The sequence below is a fragment of the Bos taurus genome, chromosome 20 (assembly GCF_002263795.3).
Source record: "Bos taurus isolate L1 Dominette 01449 registration number 42190680 breed Hereford chromosome 20, ARS-UCD2.0, whole genome shotgun sequence".
Taxonomy (NCBI): domain Eukaryota; kingdom Metazoa; phylum Chordata; class Mammalia; order Artiodactyla; family Bovidae; genus Bos; species Bos taurus.
Genome location: NC_037347.1, coordinates 1,610,574 through 1,625,117, shown reverse-complemented (window position 1 = coordinate 1,625,117; position 14,544 = coordinate 1,610,574). Strand labels below are relative to the sequence as shown.

The window sequence follows — 14,544 nt, the reverse complement described above, 5'->3', positions numbered from 1 at the left end:
GGTCTGATATTCCCATCTCTTTTCCATAGTTTGAATTTTCCACAGTTTGTTGTGATCCACACAGTCAAAGGTTTTAGCGTAGTCAATGAAGCAGAAATAGTAGAAGTAGTTTTTCTGGAATACTCTTGCTTTTTCTATGATCCAGCAGATGGTGGCAATTTGATCTCTGGTTCCTCTGCAGTTATGTACATGTGTAGAAATACACTGAACTGTACTTTTAAGATAAGTGCTCTGTTGTCTTAATATATGTAGAGTATATGTCAATAACAATTTTTTGATAAAAAGAAAAATAGAATGCAAAGGAAGACAACAGAATACCTTTTGAGATGACTTTTCCAGCTGCCTAAAGGCTTCAGCAATATGTGAACTGTGAACTTCCTGATGTTCAAGCTGGTTTTAGAAAAGGCAGAGGAACCAGAGATCAAATTGCCAACATCCGCTGGATCATGGAAAAAGCAAGAGATTTCCAGAAAAATATCTATTTCTGCTTTATTGACTATGCCAAAGCCTTTGACTGTGTGGATCACAATAAACTGTGGAAAATTCTGAAAGAGATGGGAATACCAGACCACCTGATCTGCCTCTTGAGAAATTTGTATGCAGGTCAGGAAGCAACAGTTAGAACTGGACATGGAACAACAGACTGGTTCCAAATAGGAAAAGGAGTTCGTCAAGGCTGTATATTGTCACCCTGTTTATTTAACTTATATGCAGAGTACATCATGAGAAACGCTGGAGTGGAAGAAACACAAGCTGGAATCAAGATTGCCGGGAGAAATATCAATAACCTCAGATATGCAGATGACACCACCCTTATGGCAGAAAGTGAAGAGGAACTCAAAAGCCTCTTGATGAAAGTGAAAGTGGAGAGTGAAAAAGTTGGCTTAAAGCTCAACATTCAGAAAACGAAGATCATGGCATCCGGTCCCATCACTTCATGGGAAATAGATGGGGAAACAGTGGAAACAGTGTCAGACTTTATTTTCCTGGGCTCCAAAATCACTACAGATGGTAACTGCAGCCATGAAATTAAAAGATGCTTACTCCTTGGAAGGAAAGTTATGACCAACCTAGATAGCATATTCAAAAGCAGAGACATTACTTTGCCAACAAAGGTTCATCTAGTCAAGGCTATGATTTTTCCTGTGGTCATGTATGGATGTGAGAGTTGGACTGTGAAGAAGGCTGAGCGCCGAAGAATTGATGTTTTTGAACTGTGTTGTTGTAGAAGACTCTTGAGAGTCCCTTGGACTGCAAGGAGATCCAACCAGTCCATTCTGAAGGAGATCAGCCCTGGGATTTCTTTGGAAGGCATGATGCTAAAGCTGAAAGTCCAGTCCTTTGGCCACCTCATGCCTCATCACTGACTCGATGGACGTGAGTCTGAGTGTACTCCGGGAGTTGGTGAGGGACAGGGAGGCCTGGCATGCTGCGATTCATGGGGTCTCAGAGTCGGACACGACTGAGCGACTGATTTGATCTGATCTGAAAGGTGACAGACCTTGTAAAAGAATGTCTGGAGGAGAATTTCTCTGTCACTGCTGAACTGGGTAGGTGGGTCAATGGTGCACAATTAAAGCATTGATCTTGAAATTCGACTCTTGCTTCTCCTTCTATGGGCAATTAACTGAAACTTGATAGCTACCCTCCCCCTAAGACATGTGTCAATATTTCCTACAGTCAAAACACAGAGCTACTACATAAAGTCTCAGAGTTTCCAGCTGTACTGAGTTCCTGACAGAAACAAGATCCCCAGGAAACACTTTTCCCAATTCATAATGCTGGAGAGAGGGTTGCTTTAATTAGATTTGTACTTCAGACACTATATTCTCCACCACCATGTGGACACAACAAAACATCTGACATCTGCATTGTTTTCTGCTTGTTTCACTTAAAATGTGAGCATTGATGTCTTCCCTTTTCTCATGTTTAATATATAACATTCTCAAAGAAGTGGAAACAAGAATACTTTTTATTTCTAATAGCAACATGTTGATAATACTGAGAGATCACACTACTATAGCAACTTGTAACAACAAAAGTAAATATTTACTCCTTGTTTAACCTTGTATGTTTCATATGCTTTAGTTCAATTATTGTACATTATGTGTAAGAGATTTGCTGAGTAATTTTTAAATATTTTTCATCTTGAAAGCTCATCACAACTCTGCCAAATGCGTCATATTGGTAATACTCCCACATGAAGTTGGCTAGTGTTCGAGCTGGGATCTCTACCAATGTTGATCTATTTCCAGAGACTGAGGACAGCCATGCTTTTCTCCTGCTCAGCACTCAGCGTCACTGAACCACATCATCCCCCAGCTTTATCAATAAAAGCTTCTAATGACAACTTGGGACACTGTCTCCCATTGTCAGAAGAAAATCTGTCCTGTCTCCCTGAACACTTTATCTCTTCCCCGAAGCCACTCATGACGTAAAGGTCTGTCCCTGGTGGATGAAAACAGGCAAAATGAAGTCCCGCTTACCTTTACCACTTCTTCTCCATCAACAATCTTCAATTTTTCTAAATTCTCCTGTAGCAGTTGTGGTTTCACACGCCACTTAAGCAAACCAAGCAGGCCCACTAAAATAGAGTCCAGACAAGCAGAATGACTATTTACTGGCCTAAACTGTCCACATCAGGACCTCCCTGGGCCTGCCTACACACACACACACACACACAGACAAACACACACACACATACACACACACACGCAGAGCTCTCAATGGTTCCAGTACCATTCTGGGTGAGCTTTGTGGAGCACACTAGCGTAGAGATGCAGAAGACATCCCGGGAGCTGACAGAGAGCCCCCCAACACTGCTGGAGCTTCGACTCAAGGTGGCCCCCTTGTTCTCCACGTGGTGGCGGTAAGACGGAAGAGTCAGGTAAGAGCTGGCATCCTCCATTTTCTTGCTGTCTCCCTGGAAACAACACCCTAGTTACTTTCCAGCCGAAGGTACACACCCAGTGCTACGGAGTTTGCAAGGCCGGGCTGCATGCTGGAGGCGGGAGAGTCAGGAACAGGGAGAGTCAGGAACAGCGAGAACGCTATCAGAGGAGCGATGCGCGTCAGCTGGCAAGGTAGGACTATTTTCCCACAAAGCAGGTGAGACGCCAAGGTTACATTAATGGGAAAGGGGTTGAACATTCATGTATTTCAAGGCTCTATAGACTTCATTAATGGCACAGAGGGAACTGAAGATTCCCAAATAGCATATTTTAGTTCATTCTAGCTTTCATAAGATCTTAACACGAACAAGCCCACCAGCGGGATAAGAAATCAGATTAAAGAGGGAAAGGCAGTGGATTCTGAAAGTGAAGGGATTTAGACCCTGTTCACAAGCCTGTGTTATTGTGAATATACTCCTCTGTCTCTCTGTGTCTCATTTTTCTCTTGATTAAACTGATTGTGAAGCATATTGCCTATGCTTCATAGCAAATTCTAGAAAGTTTGAGTGGACTAGGTGGCATAATGCGTACAGAACACTTAGGGCAATGACAGACGCATCATTCCCTCGGCGTGCTGACGTGAATGACCAGAGACAGGCACTGCAGCAGGTGACGGGTGCTGAGTCCCGAGTCTGCACTGGAGGCTGCACAAAATGCTCATGATGCTTCGGTGAACATCACTTAAGTGTCACAGCAGCGATTACTGTTATCATCTCCAGCTTACAGATGAGGAGACCGAGGCTTAAGCAAGGTGACTAAATTGAGAACTGACTGCAAATGGAACTGTAAATCTATTGAGGAAGAATGGCTTTTAAGCCAAGAACTACCTGGACGCATCATAAATGAGAAAACAGAGGATGCACAGAAGAAAAAAAGTATTCTGGAAAAGTCACAGAGACTCAGAGAAGGGTATCATGTGATGAAGATTTGATGAGGCTGTCTTTGCTGTCCAGACCAGAGAAAAAGGGCAACCCCAGCCTCCAAGGCTGAGAAGGTCAAGGCAAGAGTGTGATCTTTGTGCTGACCACTCAGCCTTGCCTGTTCCCCAGCCACAGCCTCTGCCTCCCTTCCTACAGCCAGGTGCCAGCAGAGGCGTGCCACTGCCATGATCAGGGTTCTGGGGACGCATGTACGATCAGGAAGACACCCCCCGCTTCTCGAGAACAGTGCAAGTCTCACAATGCAGGAAGAACACAGCCGACAGCCACACTCTTCTACACGGCCCTTCTGCATGGGTCATCTTATGGTCATAAATACGACCATCACCGTGTGAAAAAGCAAACACGTCTCAGGAGGACACATGAGATGACTCCAGGTTAATCAACAGCAGGCTCAGAACCCTAAAGGCTAATATGTTTTTCCGTTCACTATAGTGATGAGTCTCTCAAACATTTCTTGCTGGTCTTCTGCACATCCCACAGGCGTCTCACAACATCGAAGCCCACTCTGTGTGTGACAGCCTCCCACTTACTGAGTCCCGTGCGTCCCTCACCATCACGTTTATGGGGAATAACTCATGATTCTCACACTCGCTCACTGAGGCCTCACAGATGAGGACATGCAGGCCCAGAGAAGTCCAGACTCTACCAGGTCTCACAACTGGAGAGCCCTGATGCGTGTCACTGGGGGTCCCTGCTCTCATTTACCAAGCAATCCTGCCATATCCCCCTCACTTCCTACATGCTCCTCGCTGCAGAGTTAATCTCAGCTCACGGGCTTCCCTGATGGCTCAGCAAGTAAAGAATCTGCTGTGATGCAGGAGATGCAGGAGACACTGGTTTGGTCCCTGGGTGGGGAGTACCCCTGGAAGAGGAAATGGCGACCCACTCCAATATTCTTGCCTGAAAAACCCCATGGACAGAGGAACCTGGCGGGCTACAGTTCACGGGGTCACAAAGAGTCGAACACAGCTGAGCGCAGCACAGAGACATGGTACCTTTAGGACAACCAAGTCGTGGCATCCATCGTGCAGAGTGGTCCCATCTTCCTTCATCAGCTTCACATAGGACATGGCAAAGTTCTTTTCTCCTTTGTCTTTAGCTAAAAATGGCATCTTTGAGGTTAGGAAAGAAAACGATACCTGGGCCACTCACCCACTACCAAAAGGAGTGATCCCACCCCACTCCTTTTAGGGCCGCAGAGATGCCATTTAGTACTCACATTCCAGGGATGACCGATGTCGAAACATGAATCGCAGGTGGATCCTCTGCATGTCTTCAATAGGGACGGCCACCTCAGCAGGCAGAAACCAGAGCTCAGGAGACCATTAGTTAAGTGGCCCTCCCCACTGCACCCTGCCTGCCCCCCCAAAAAGGCAGCCTGACCATTTAGCTGAGAGTGCTGTGTGCTGATACATCACCCATTCATCAAGCCTGATGAGCTGTAAATAAATTACATAAGAACTAGCAATGAAGAGAAAATAAAGTACCAAATGTAATCCATTTGGCAAATTGCATTCCCAGCCAATGAAAAGGGATCCGTAAATTATAGTGAGGAAAATGAATTTCCCCAAATTGATATAAAAGTCACATAACTTTAGCGCAGGATTTGATGCACTGCAAACTGCAGGATGCACATTTCCTTACACACTCCAGGAGCTCAGGCAATTGCAGCAGGGCTTAGCAAATTAACAGTGCTCATTAGGGGGCTTGCTGGAAGACTGTCATTTATGTAAATGAATAAAAATGTTTGAATCTGATCATATTTGAGACATCCTAGGGCTCATTCCCGGAGAAGGCAATGGCACCCCACTCCAGTACTCTTGCCTGGAGAATCCCATGGACAGAGGAGCCTGGTAGGCTGCAGTCCATGGGGTCACTAGGAGTCGGACATGACTGAGCGACTTCACTTTCACTTTTCACTTTCATGCATTGGAGAAGGAAATGGCAACCCAGTCCAGTGTTCTTGCCTGGAGAATCCCAGGGATGGGGGAGCCTGGTGGGCTGCCATCTATGGGGTCGCACAGAGTCAGACACGACTGAAGCGACTTAGCAGCAGCAGCAGCAGGGCTCATTCCCATCTTTGGTTAGACACGGGTTCAGATGCTTATTCCTCCAAGGACACTGGGCCAAGACCGTTATCCCTTGGTCACCCAGTCTCACTGTCTAGGGAGTGGTCTTTGCTGTATCCTTGATGGAGGTGCTTTCGGCCTGGGTCTGGACTACCCCACCTACCAAAGCTCCACAGCAATCTCTATATGGTGCATTTCAGGCTTAGCAACCTATGGGAAATCCACTCAGGTGTTCAGCGCTCCAGAGAATGAAATTTGAGCCCCCCCAAAATCACTTGCTTATGCATCTCAGAGCAAAAGAACTGAGGGTCACCTGGGAATTCTTTCACTGCACGTTGAATCATCATTACCATTATGTGAGGCACTGGCCAGGCTGACATTAGATAGCGTGCTTGCATCCAAAGAGCCCGCAGCCCACACGGGGCAATACAGAATTATCACGACGTGATGAGGGCTCACAAGGAGATGTAACTGGGGTGCAAGAGAGCACAGAGAGAAAGCAGCCTGGTCTAATAGGTCTCTGACCCCAGAGATGGGTAGGTCATTTGAAGAGAATGAGTGCAGGGAGACCCACTGGGAACACGGGGATGCCGGCAACGAGGCAAGAGCCACTGAGGCTTGAACAGCTCCCTCCACAAGGGGAGCCGGACCGCGTCTTCAGTTTGGGTTCAGAGAACAGGGTGAGAAAAACTGCTGTTAATCACAAGACAGAGATATCGGAAGCTTGATCAAGCTTCACTGTTCACTAAATTAATTCCATACTCTATTTCTAACACAAACTGTTCCCTTCTGCTATAGCCTGACAATCTGGTAATGCAAATATTTGTGGTTAATGCCATTTCCATCTGAGGTACCCTCTCAAGAGGGGATCTTCCAGGCATTAAGTAGCTTTTTATAGCTTCACATTTGCTCCCAAGCTCCATCACTCCTCACTGATGAATAGAAGGACACAACTTGATGGCTGGTGCACAGTCTATGAGACCATCTGACAATTCCAAGGCAACCAGGTCCTGACCAGTGAAGGGTGGGCAAGAGAACTAAGGCCCTCACGCACTGGGCCACTTTTTCCAGTGCCTGACATAGCACCAGACACAGGATGGGGCATTGTTTCAGGCCTTAGGGAGGTTTCTTAGATTCATGTTTGCAATTGTTATCATCGTTGTTATTATTATTATTATTACCTTGACTGTTTCCATCCACCGTGGCTGTTTGACTTGATAGTATACAACGGACCGGTACTCGTTCATAGGCTTGTCCCCAGCTCCCACACAAATTGCGTTCTGACCCAAGAGAAATGAAAAGAGAGAAAACACTATAGAATTGTCATTTTCTATGCTTGGGCAGTTTTGGGCCAAGGCCAAGGCTGGCCGTAGGGCCTGAGATAACCTTCCTTCTTTCAGCCTTCTGCCAGATATCCTTCTACATTACGGATTTAGCCATGAATGTGCCTGGCCCTAGGAGTGACAGCTGCTTTACTGCAGAGACTCTATTGCTTGCATTCTGACAATCCCTGGAGTGCAGCAGGTGCTGACATGCCGCCCCACTGTCACTGGTAACCAGCCTTGGAGTGGCTGCACGCTGCCGGTCTTCTTAATCCTATTCATTTCCTATATATGAATTGCACAAAGTTTACAATAGGCTCAGATTAGCCAGGCACCAGCTCATTCCAATGGATTTCTGACGCTCACACATCAAGGTCCCAGCATAAGCTGGGCAAGGGGCGGGAGATCAACCTTCAGACAGACACATGGGCAGTAGGGGCTAAGGAAGCCCACAGTGAGGGGGCATCTTCCAGACACCAGCACAGGCTAAGCACTGGGATATGGGCATGAGTCAGACAGGAAAGCTGACAGGAGGGCTCACAGTGTGGTGCAGGAAATCACTAGGCAACATGAAGTGATGACAGATACATGCGTCCAGTTCCTTGGTATCCTTGGGGGCTTGGTTCCAGGGCCCCCTCTTTCCCATTGCTGATTTTAAAAATCCATAGATGCTCAAGTCTCTTATATAAAATGATGTAGTGCAGATGACCTTCCTTATCTGCAGATGCAGAACCCATAGGTTTAGGTATGGGGGGCTGACTGTGTAATACTATGGAGCACTGAGAAAGGTCGCTTCAGTTCTCCCTAAAGACTCAAAGAATATTTCTGGGAGGTAATGACAGTTGAAGATCTCAAAGAAAGGTTCCACATTGGCTTTGAGCAGAAAGGCAGGAAGGATACTCTGAGAGAGTGAGAAAAGAGCAACCAATATAGGGTATTTATTGTTTGCCATAAAAATCACCCTCACAGTAACAAGGAATTATCTTGCAGTAGACTATGTGCACAGAGAAGGCAATGGCACCCCACTCCAGTACTCTTGCCTGGAAAATCCCATGGATGGAGGAGCCTGGAGGGCTGCAGTCCACGGGGTCGCAAAGAGTCGGGCACGACTGAGTGACTTCACTTTCACTTTTCACTTCTTTGCATTGGAGAAGGAAATGGCAACCCACTCCGGTGTTCTTGCCTGGAGAATCCCAGGGACGGGGGAGCCTGGTGTGCTTCCGTCTATGGGGTCGCACAGAGTCAGACACGACTGAAGCGACTTAGCAGCAGCAGCAGCAGACTACGTGCGTGTGCATGGTCAATCGCTTCAGTCATATCTGACTCTTTGTGACCCCATGGACTCTAGTCTGCCAGGCTCCTCTGTCCATGAGATTCTCCAGGCAACAATACTGGAGTGGGTTGCCATGCCCTCTCCCAGTGGATCTTTTCCACCTAGTGATCGAACCCACATTTCTTGCATCTCCTGCAGGGGCAGGCAGATTCTTTACCACTGAGCCACCTGGGAAGCCCTGCAAGAGAGTGTGAAAGTGAAAGTGAAAGTCACTCAGTGGCGTCTGACTCTTTACGACCCCATGGACTATGTAGTCCATGGAATTCTCCAGACCAGAATACTGAAGTGGCTAGTCTTTCCCTTCTCCAGGGAATCTTCCCAATCCAGGGATCCAATCCAGGTCTCCCGCATTTCAGGCAGATTCTTTACCAGCTGAGCCACAGAGTATGCCAGCCCCTAATTCTATCTGTGTTCATTCCAGTTGTTTGGTCCCAAAACAAGATCTAAAGTAGGGTCACCCAGAAGAGTCTTGAGGTCGATTTTTAAAACAGAACAAGAGATTTTAACCTCAAGTCTTCAGAGATCTAGGGACATGAGAACTGGTTTTGCAGCCCCAAGCCCCCAAATTGCAAAGTGTGTCTCTGGGCTTTTCATGGTGTAAGGATCCATGCTTCTCACCAGATTCCATCAGATTCTTTAGTGGATCCCCTACCAGGCTGAATGACCAAAGCTGGCCACATACCTTCACTCTGGGTCCCCTGGTGAAGCAAGCTAAGCTATGGGAAGTTACAATCCTGTCCCTCTTACTTGAGAGCCTGTTCCATACTTCTGCTGCTGCTGCTGCTGCTGCTAAGTCACTGCAGTCGTGTCCGACTCTGTGTGACCCCATAGACGGCAGCCCACCAGGCTCCCCCGTCCCTGGGATTCTCCAGGCAAGAACACCGGAGTGGGTTGCCATTTCCTTCTCCAATGCATGAAAGTGAAAAGTGAAAGTGAAGTCGCTCAAGTTGTGCCCGACTCTTAGCGACCCCATGGACTGCAGCCTACCAGGCTCCTCCATCCATGGGATTTTCCAGGCAGGAGTACTGGAGTGGGGTGCCATTGCCTTCTCCGTCCATACTTCTGAGCTATTGGGAAAGAATGAGTTTTGTTTCAATACAGACTGATGCTACCTACAGCCAGATTGAAACCATTTGAAAAGGATATAGCATCCTTTCAAAACTTATCCCTAAAAAAAACAAGGACAACCAGGGAACTGCAAGTGAGGGAAGACATACAACTCTCTCTTCAGTGGGATGGAGCCTTTCAGAACTTCTTAGGTACTGAACTAGAAACGTGCTTCTGAAGTTCTCCCAACCATGTAGAGTGCCCTGTGACCAGCGCTGTGCTGTGCCTTTTGTACAGAGCACCTCACAATCAGCTCTGACAGCTACTGTCATCATCCCCATTGCCAAACTGAGCAAACCGAAACTCCGAGCGGCTAAGACAGCACCCCCACAGGAGGAGCCCCAGGACACATCTCCCACCTCTAACCCCCTGTCCAGTGTTCCCTCTGTAACGGCCTAGACGCCTTCTACCTCCCAAGATTTATATCTCATGACGTTTATGGGCTTAGCATTTCTGAAGCTCCAGTGAATCCCATGTAGCTTATAAAAACTGAAAACACACATATATCTCTGGTGAAAGGAAAACTGCTGTACAGCAGGCAACTGAATCCCACAAAACTATCTTGATGATGAAAATTTTTGATTGCCTAAGGCTGAGGACAACATTATTCTGAGAAAGTCCTATGACAGTGCCCTCCCCATAGACACTTCAGAGAGAAACCTGAATGTCACCAAGTCTGTAGAGAGAGCATGGCAACCAAAAACAGGACCCAGTTTTAGGGAAAATATAGATTTGTATATGTCTCCAGGGAAAATATAGATCTGTGTATGTTTCCATAAAGAAAGCTGAGCACCAAAGAATTGATGCTTTTGAACCGTGGTGTTGGAGAATACTCTTGAGAGTCCCTTGGACTACAAGAAGATTAAGTTACTCCTAAAGGAAATCAATCCTGAGTATTCACTGGAGGGACTGATGCTGAAGCTGAAACTCCAATACTTTGGCCACCTGATGTGAAGAACTGACTCATTTTAAAAGACCCTGATGCTGGGAGAAATTGAAGGCAGGAGAAAGGGATGACAGAGGATGAGATGATTGGATGGTACCACTGACTGGCCATGAGTTTGAGTAAGCTCTGGGAGTTGGTGATGAACAGGAAAGACTGGCATGCTGCAGCTCATGGGGTCACAAAGAGTCGGACATGATTGAGCAACTGAACTGCACTGAATAGATGTCTCCAGTGAGCCTAGACAATAACTTTCCCACCCCCATGGCTCCCAACTAGCAATGAGAGCCCCTAACTGGCTTCAGGTCAGTAGAAGGAAGCCTGGAAAAGTTAATGCCAACTTGGCTTTGGTGGACACACTGCAGTGGGAGGAAAAATCAGACTCTAAACACAAGCACTGTTTACCTCATAGGAGTCACCTGAGGAACAAAGGACATCAGGGGTCTGAATGCACTTCGAGAGTCTGAAAGTACTCTAGGCTGACAAGGTCAGTCTTATCATGGAAGATGCCAGTTAGTGTCCACAAGGTGGTAATCAAGCCTGAGATGGCTCTCGGTTCAGTTCAGTTCAGTTCATTCATTCAGTTGTGTCCGACTCTTTGCAACCCCATGAACCACAGAACCCCAGGCTTCCCTGTCCATCACCAACTCCCGGAGTCCACCCAAACCCATGTCCATTGAGTCGGTGATGCAATACAACCATCTCATCCTCTGTCGTCCCCTTCTCCTCCTGCCCCCAATCCTTCCCAGCATCAGGGTCTTTTCCAATGAGTCAGCTCTTCACATCAGGTGGCCAAAGTATTGGAGTTTCAGCTTCAACATCAGTCCTTCCAATGAACACCCAGGACTGATCTCCTTTAGGATGGACTGGGTGGATCTCCTTGCAGTCCAAGGGACTCTCAAGAGTCCCAACACCACAGTTCAAAAGCATCAATTCTTCGGCGCTCAGCTTTCTTTATAGTCCAACTCTCACATCCATACCTGACCACTAGAAAAACCATAGCCTTGACTAGATAGATCTTTGTTGACAAAGTAATATCTCTGCTTTTTAATATGCTGTCTAGGTTGGTCATAATTTTTCTTCCAAGCGCCTTTTAATTTCATGGCTACAGTCACCATCTGCAGTGATTTTGGAGCCCAGAAAAATAAAGTCAGCCACTGTTTCCACTGTTTCCCCATCTATTTCCCATGAAGTGATGGGACCGGATGCCATGATCTTAGTTTTCTGAATATTGAGCTTTAAGCCAACTTTTTCACTCTCCTCTTTCACTTTCATCAAGTGGCTCTTTAGTTCTTCTTCACTTTCTGCCATAAGGGCTCTACCTTTCTGCTGATAGAGAACGTCAGTGAATACCTATTACGTAGATTACCTCAGCTGGTATTCACTAGAGTAAGGTTCCACTGCTCGTCTCATTTTCAGGCAGACTCCTAGGTATACAGAGATTATGTAACTTGCTCAAGGTCGTCCCGCTGATTCAGGCTGAGCCGGGCTTTCAGCCTGACTGTCTGGCCCTTGAGGTTGTGTCTTAACCACTGCACAGCACTGATTCCCGGTGCCCTACCTCCACCCCAGTAAACTGGCTGGTCTCAGAGGAGCAGAGGCTTCTCAGCCCAGCATCTAAGCATTTGTACTTAAGCCTGCTTCAGGTATCTACACTGGATTGTGCATCTGACCCCCTCAAGTCCTTTCCAGGGCCTCAAACTGCAGTTGGTCTCCTGCCTGTAAACGCTACCTCCTTCCTGTTATTGAGTATTTACTGCCTGCCAGGCTTCCCAGGACTGGAGCAGAAAATGACAACCCACTCCAATACTCTTGCCTGGAAAATCCCGTGGAGCCTGGTAGGCTACAGGCCATGGGGTCGCTAAGAGTCAGACACGACTGAGCGACTTCACTTTCACTTTTCACTTTCCACTTTCATGTATTGGAGAAGGGAATGGCAACCACTCCAGTGTTCTTGCCTGGAGACTCCCAGGGACGGAGGAGCCAGGTGGGCTGCGTCTATGGGGTCGCACAGAGTTGGACACGACTGGAGTGACTTAGCAGTAGCAGCAGGCTTCCCAGGTGGCTCAGGGGTAAAGAACCTGCTTGGAAAGCTGGAGATGCAAGTTCCATCCCTGGATCAGGAAGAACCCCTGGAGAAGGAAATGGCAACCCACTCCATATTCTCGCCTGGAGAATCCCATGGACAGAGGTGGGCTAGAGTCCATGGTGTTGCAAAGAGCCAGACATGACTGGTGACTAAACAACAACAAGCTTCCTTACAGATAGTGTTTTGTATAAACTGCAACCCCATGAGGAAGAGATTATTATTCCTCTTTTGGTCATAGTTTAGTTGCTAAGTTGTGTCTGACTCTAGTGACCTCATGGACTGCAGTCCGCCAGGCTCCTCTGGTCCATGGGATTCTCCAGGCAAGAATACTGGCTATTTCCTTGGCATTTCTTTCTCCAGGGGATCTTGCCAACCTAGGGATCGAATGTGGGTCTCCTGTGCTACAGGTGGTCTCCTGCATTGCAGGCAGATTCTTTACTGACTGAGCCACCAGGGAAGCCTTTTTTCCTCTTTCACAGATACATAAACTTGCCTAAGATCACAGAGCGAATTGGAGGGAACACTGGGATATGAATACTGGCAGGCTGATCCCAGAGCCCACCCTGTTAACTTCTCTGCCACGGGCCCTCCTGAGCATGGTCGTTGAGACCTCAAAGTGAGTCAAGGACACACCTAACATACTCTATCCACTGACCCTGCTCCTCCGAGGAGCAGGAAGAAAAACTGATGGCCCTAAAGGGGGCTGCTCCCACAGGAACCCACCAGCACCAAACAGGAATGTTTGAGTGTGCTGTCTGACACTTAATTAGGCAGTAATATTGTATTTTATTTTGGCAGGTAAAGAAAGAAAGGCCTCCCACAGGCTTCCTTAGCAATTTTCAATAGTCAGTCAACTGAACTCCCCCGTAACTTACCTCATAGATGAAACTATGAATTATCACTGTGCCTGCAGTCACCTCTCCATTTCAGTCTCCAGAATATCTGCTTATATATTCATCTTTGATAAGTGCATCTATTCAGCCTGGTTGGATATGACTCGAAAGGATAGCATAGGTGGAAGTATTGATAAGAATGCTTTAGAAACAAGATAAGGGGCCTGCTTTTCCATTACTGTTCCTTCTAATTTGTCTTCCAGCAACATTGAAGGCAAGTGGATCAGTTTTAAAAAATGAAGCTGAGGTTAGAGTTCTCCAACAGGTAGTTGGATAAAAATTACTTCAAAGCATGGTCTATACATTTGTGAAATGCAAATTCCCTTTCAGATAAAAAGCCTCTGCTCTTCCTTTGTGTTTCTTTGAGCAAAGTGTTTCTTACTAATTTTATTTTTCAGAAAAGTTTCACAATCCAACAAAAAGAGGATGACTTAAATGCTTGGATTTTGCTTAACTAAGTATTAATTAATGGAGCCAATCTTTCCCAACAAAAAGGCAATTGTGAGGATATCTTTAGATTTAAAAAATAATTATCAATCTTCCTACAATTTGATAGAAGTGGTTATTAGCCTAATTTTTAAACTGATAAATAAATTGGGGATTTTTCTTTTTAATCTCTAGGCATTACTTGCTGTTGTTTGCTGTTTAGTCACTCAGTCATGTCTGACTCTTTGTGACCCTGTGGACCGTAGCCCACCAGACTCCTCTGGGATTCTCCAGGCAAGCTTACTAGAGTGGGTTGCCATTTTCTCCTCCAGGGCACCTTTCCAACCCAGGGATTGAACCTGCGCCTCCTGAATTGGCAGGAGAATTCTTTATCACTGAGCCACCGGGGAAACCCGTTTAATAAGAGGGCCTAGAGTCTTAAATCAAACCCCATCTCTGCCACATACTAA

The 14,544-nt window shown here is 46.6% G+C and overlaps 1 protein-coding gene across 2 annotated transcripts in view; it reads right to left on the bottom strand.

Annotated features, from left to right (window-relative positions):
- DOCK2 (dedicator of cytokinesis 2) overlaps nucleotides 1-14,544 on the bottom strand; it is a 457,600-nt gene that overhangs the window by 377,061 nt on the left and 65,995 nt on the right. For both annotated transcript variants that reach the window (XM_024981420.2, XM_024981421.2), the window contains 5 exons: nucleotides 7,143-7,241; nucleotides 5,112-5,184; nucleotides 4,888-4,991; nucleotides 2,740-2,923; nucleotides 2,487-2,584 (listed from right to left, as the gene is read on the bottom strand). In XM_024981420.2, the coding sequence (XP_024837188.1) occupies nucleotides 2,487-2,584; nucleotides 2,740-2,923; nucleotides 4,888-4,991; nucleotides 5,112-5,184; nucleotides 7,143-7,241 (558 nt within the window). The remainder of the gene's footprint in view (nucleotides 1-2,486; nucleotides 2,585-2,739; nucleotides 2,924-4,887; nucleotides 4,992-5,111; nucleotides 5,185-7,142; nucleotides 7,242-14,544) is intronic.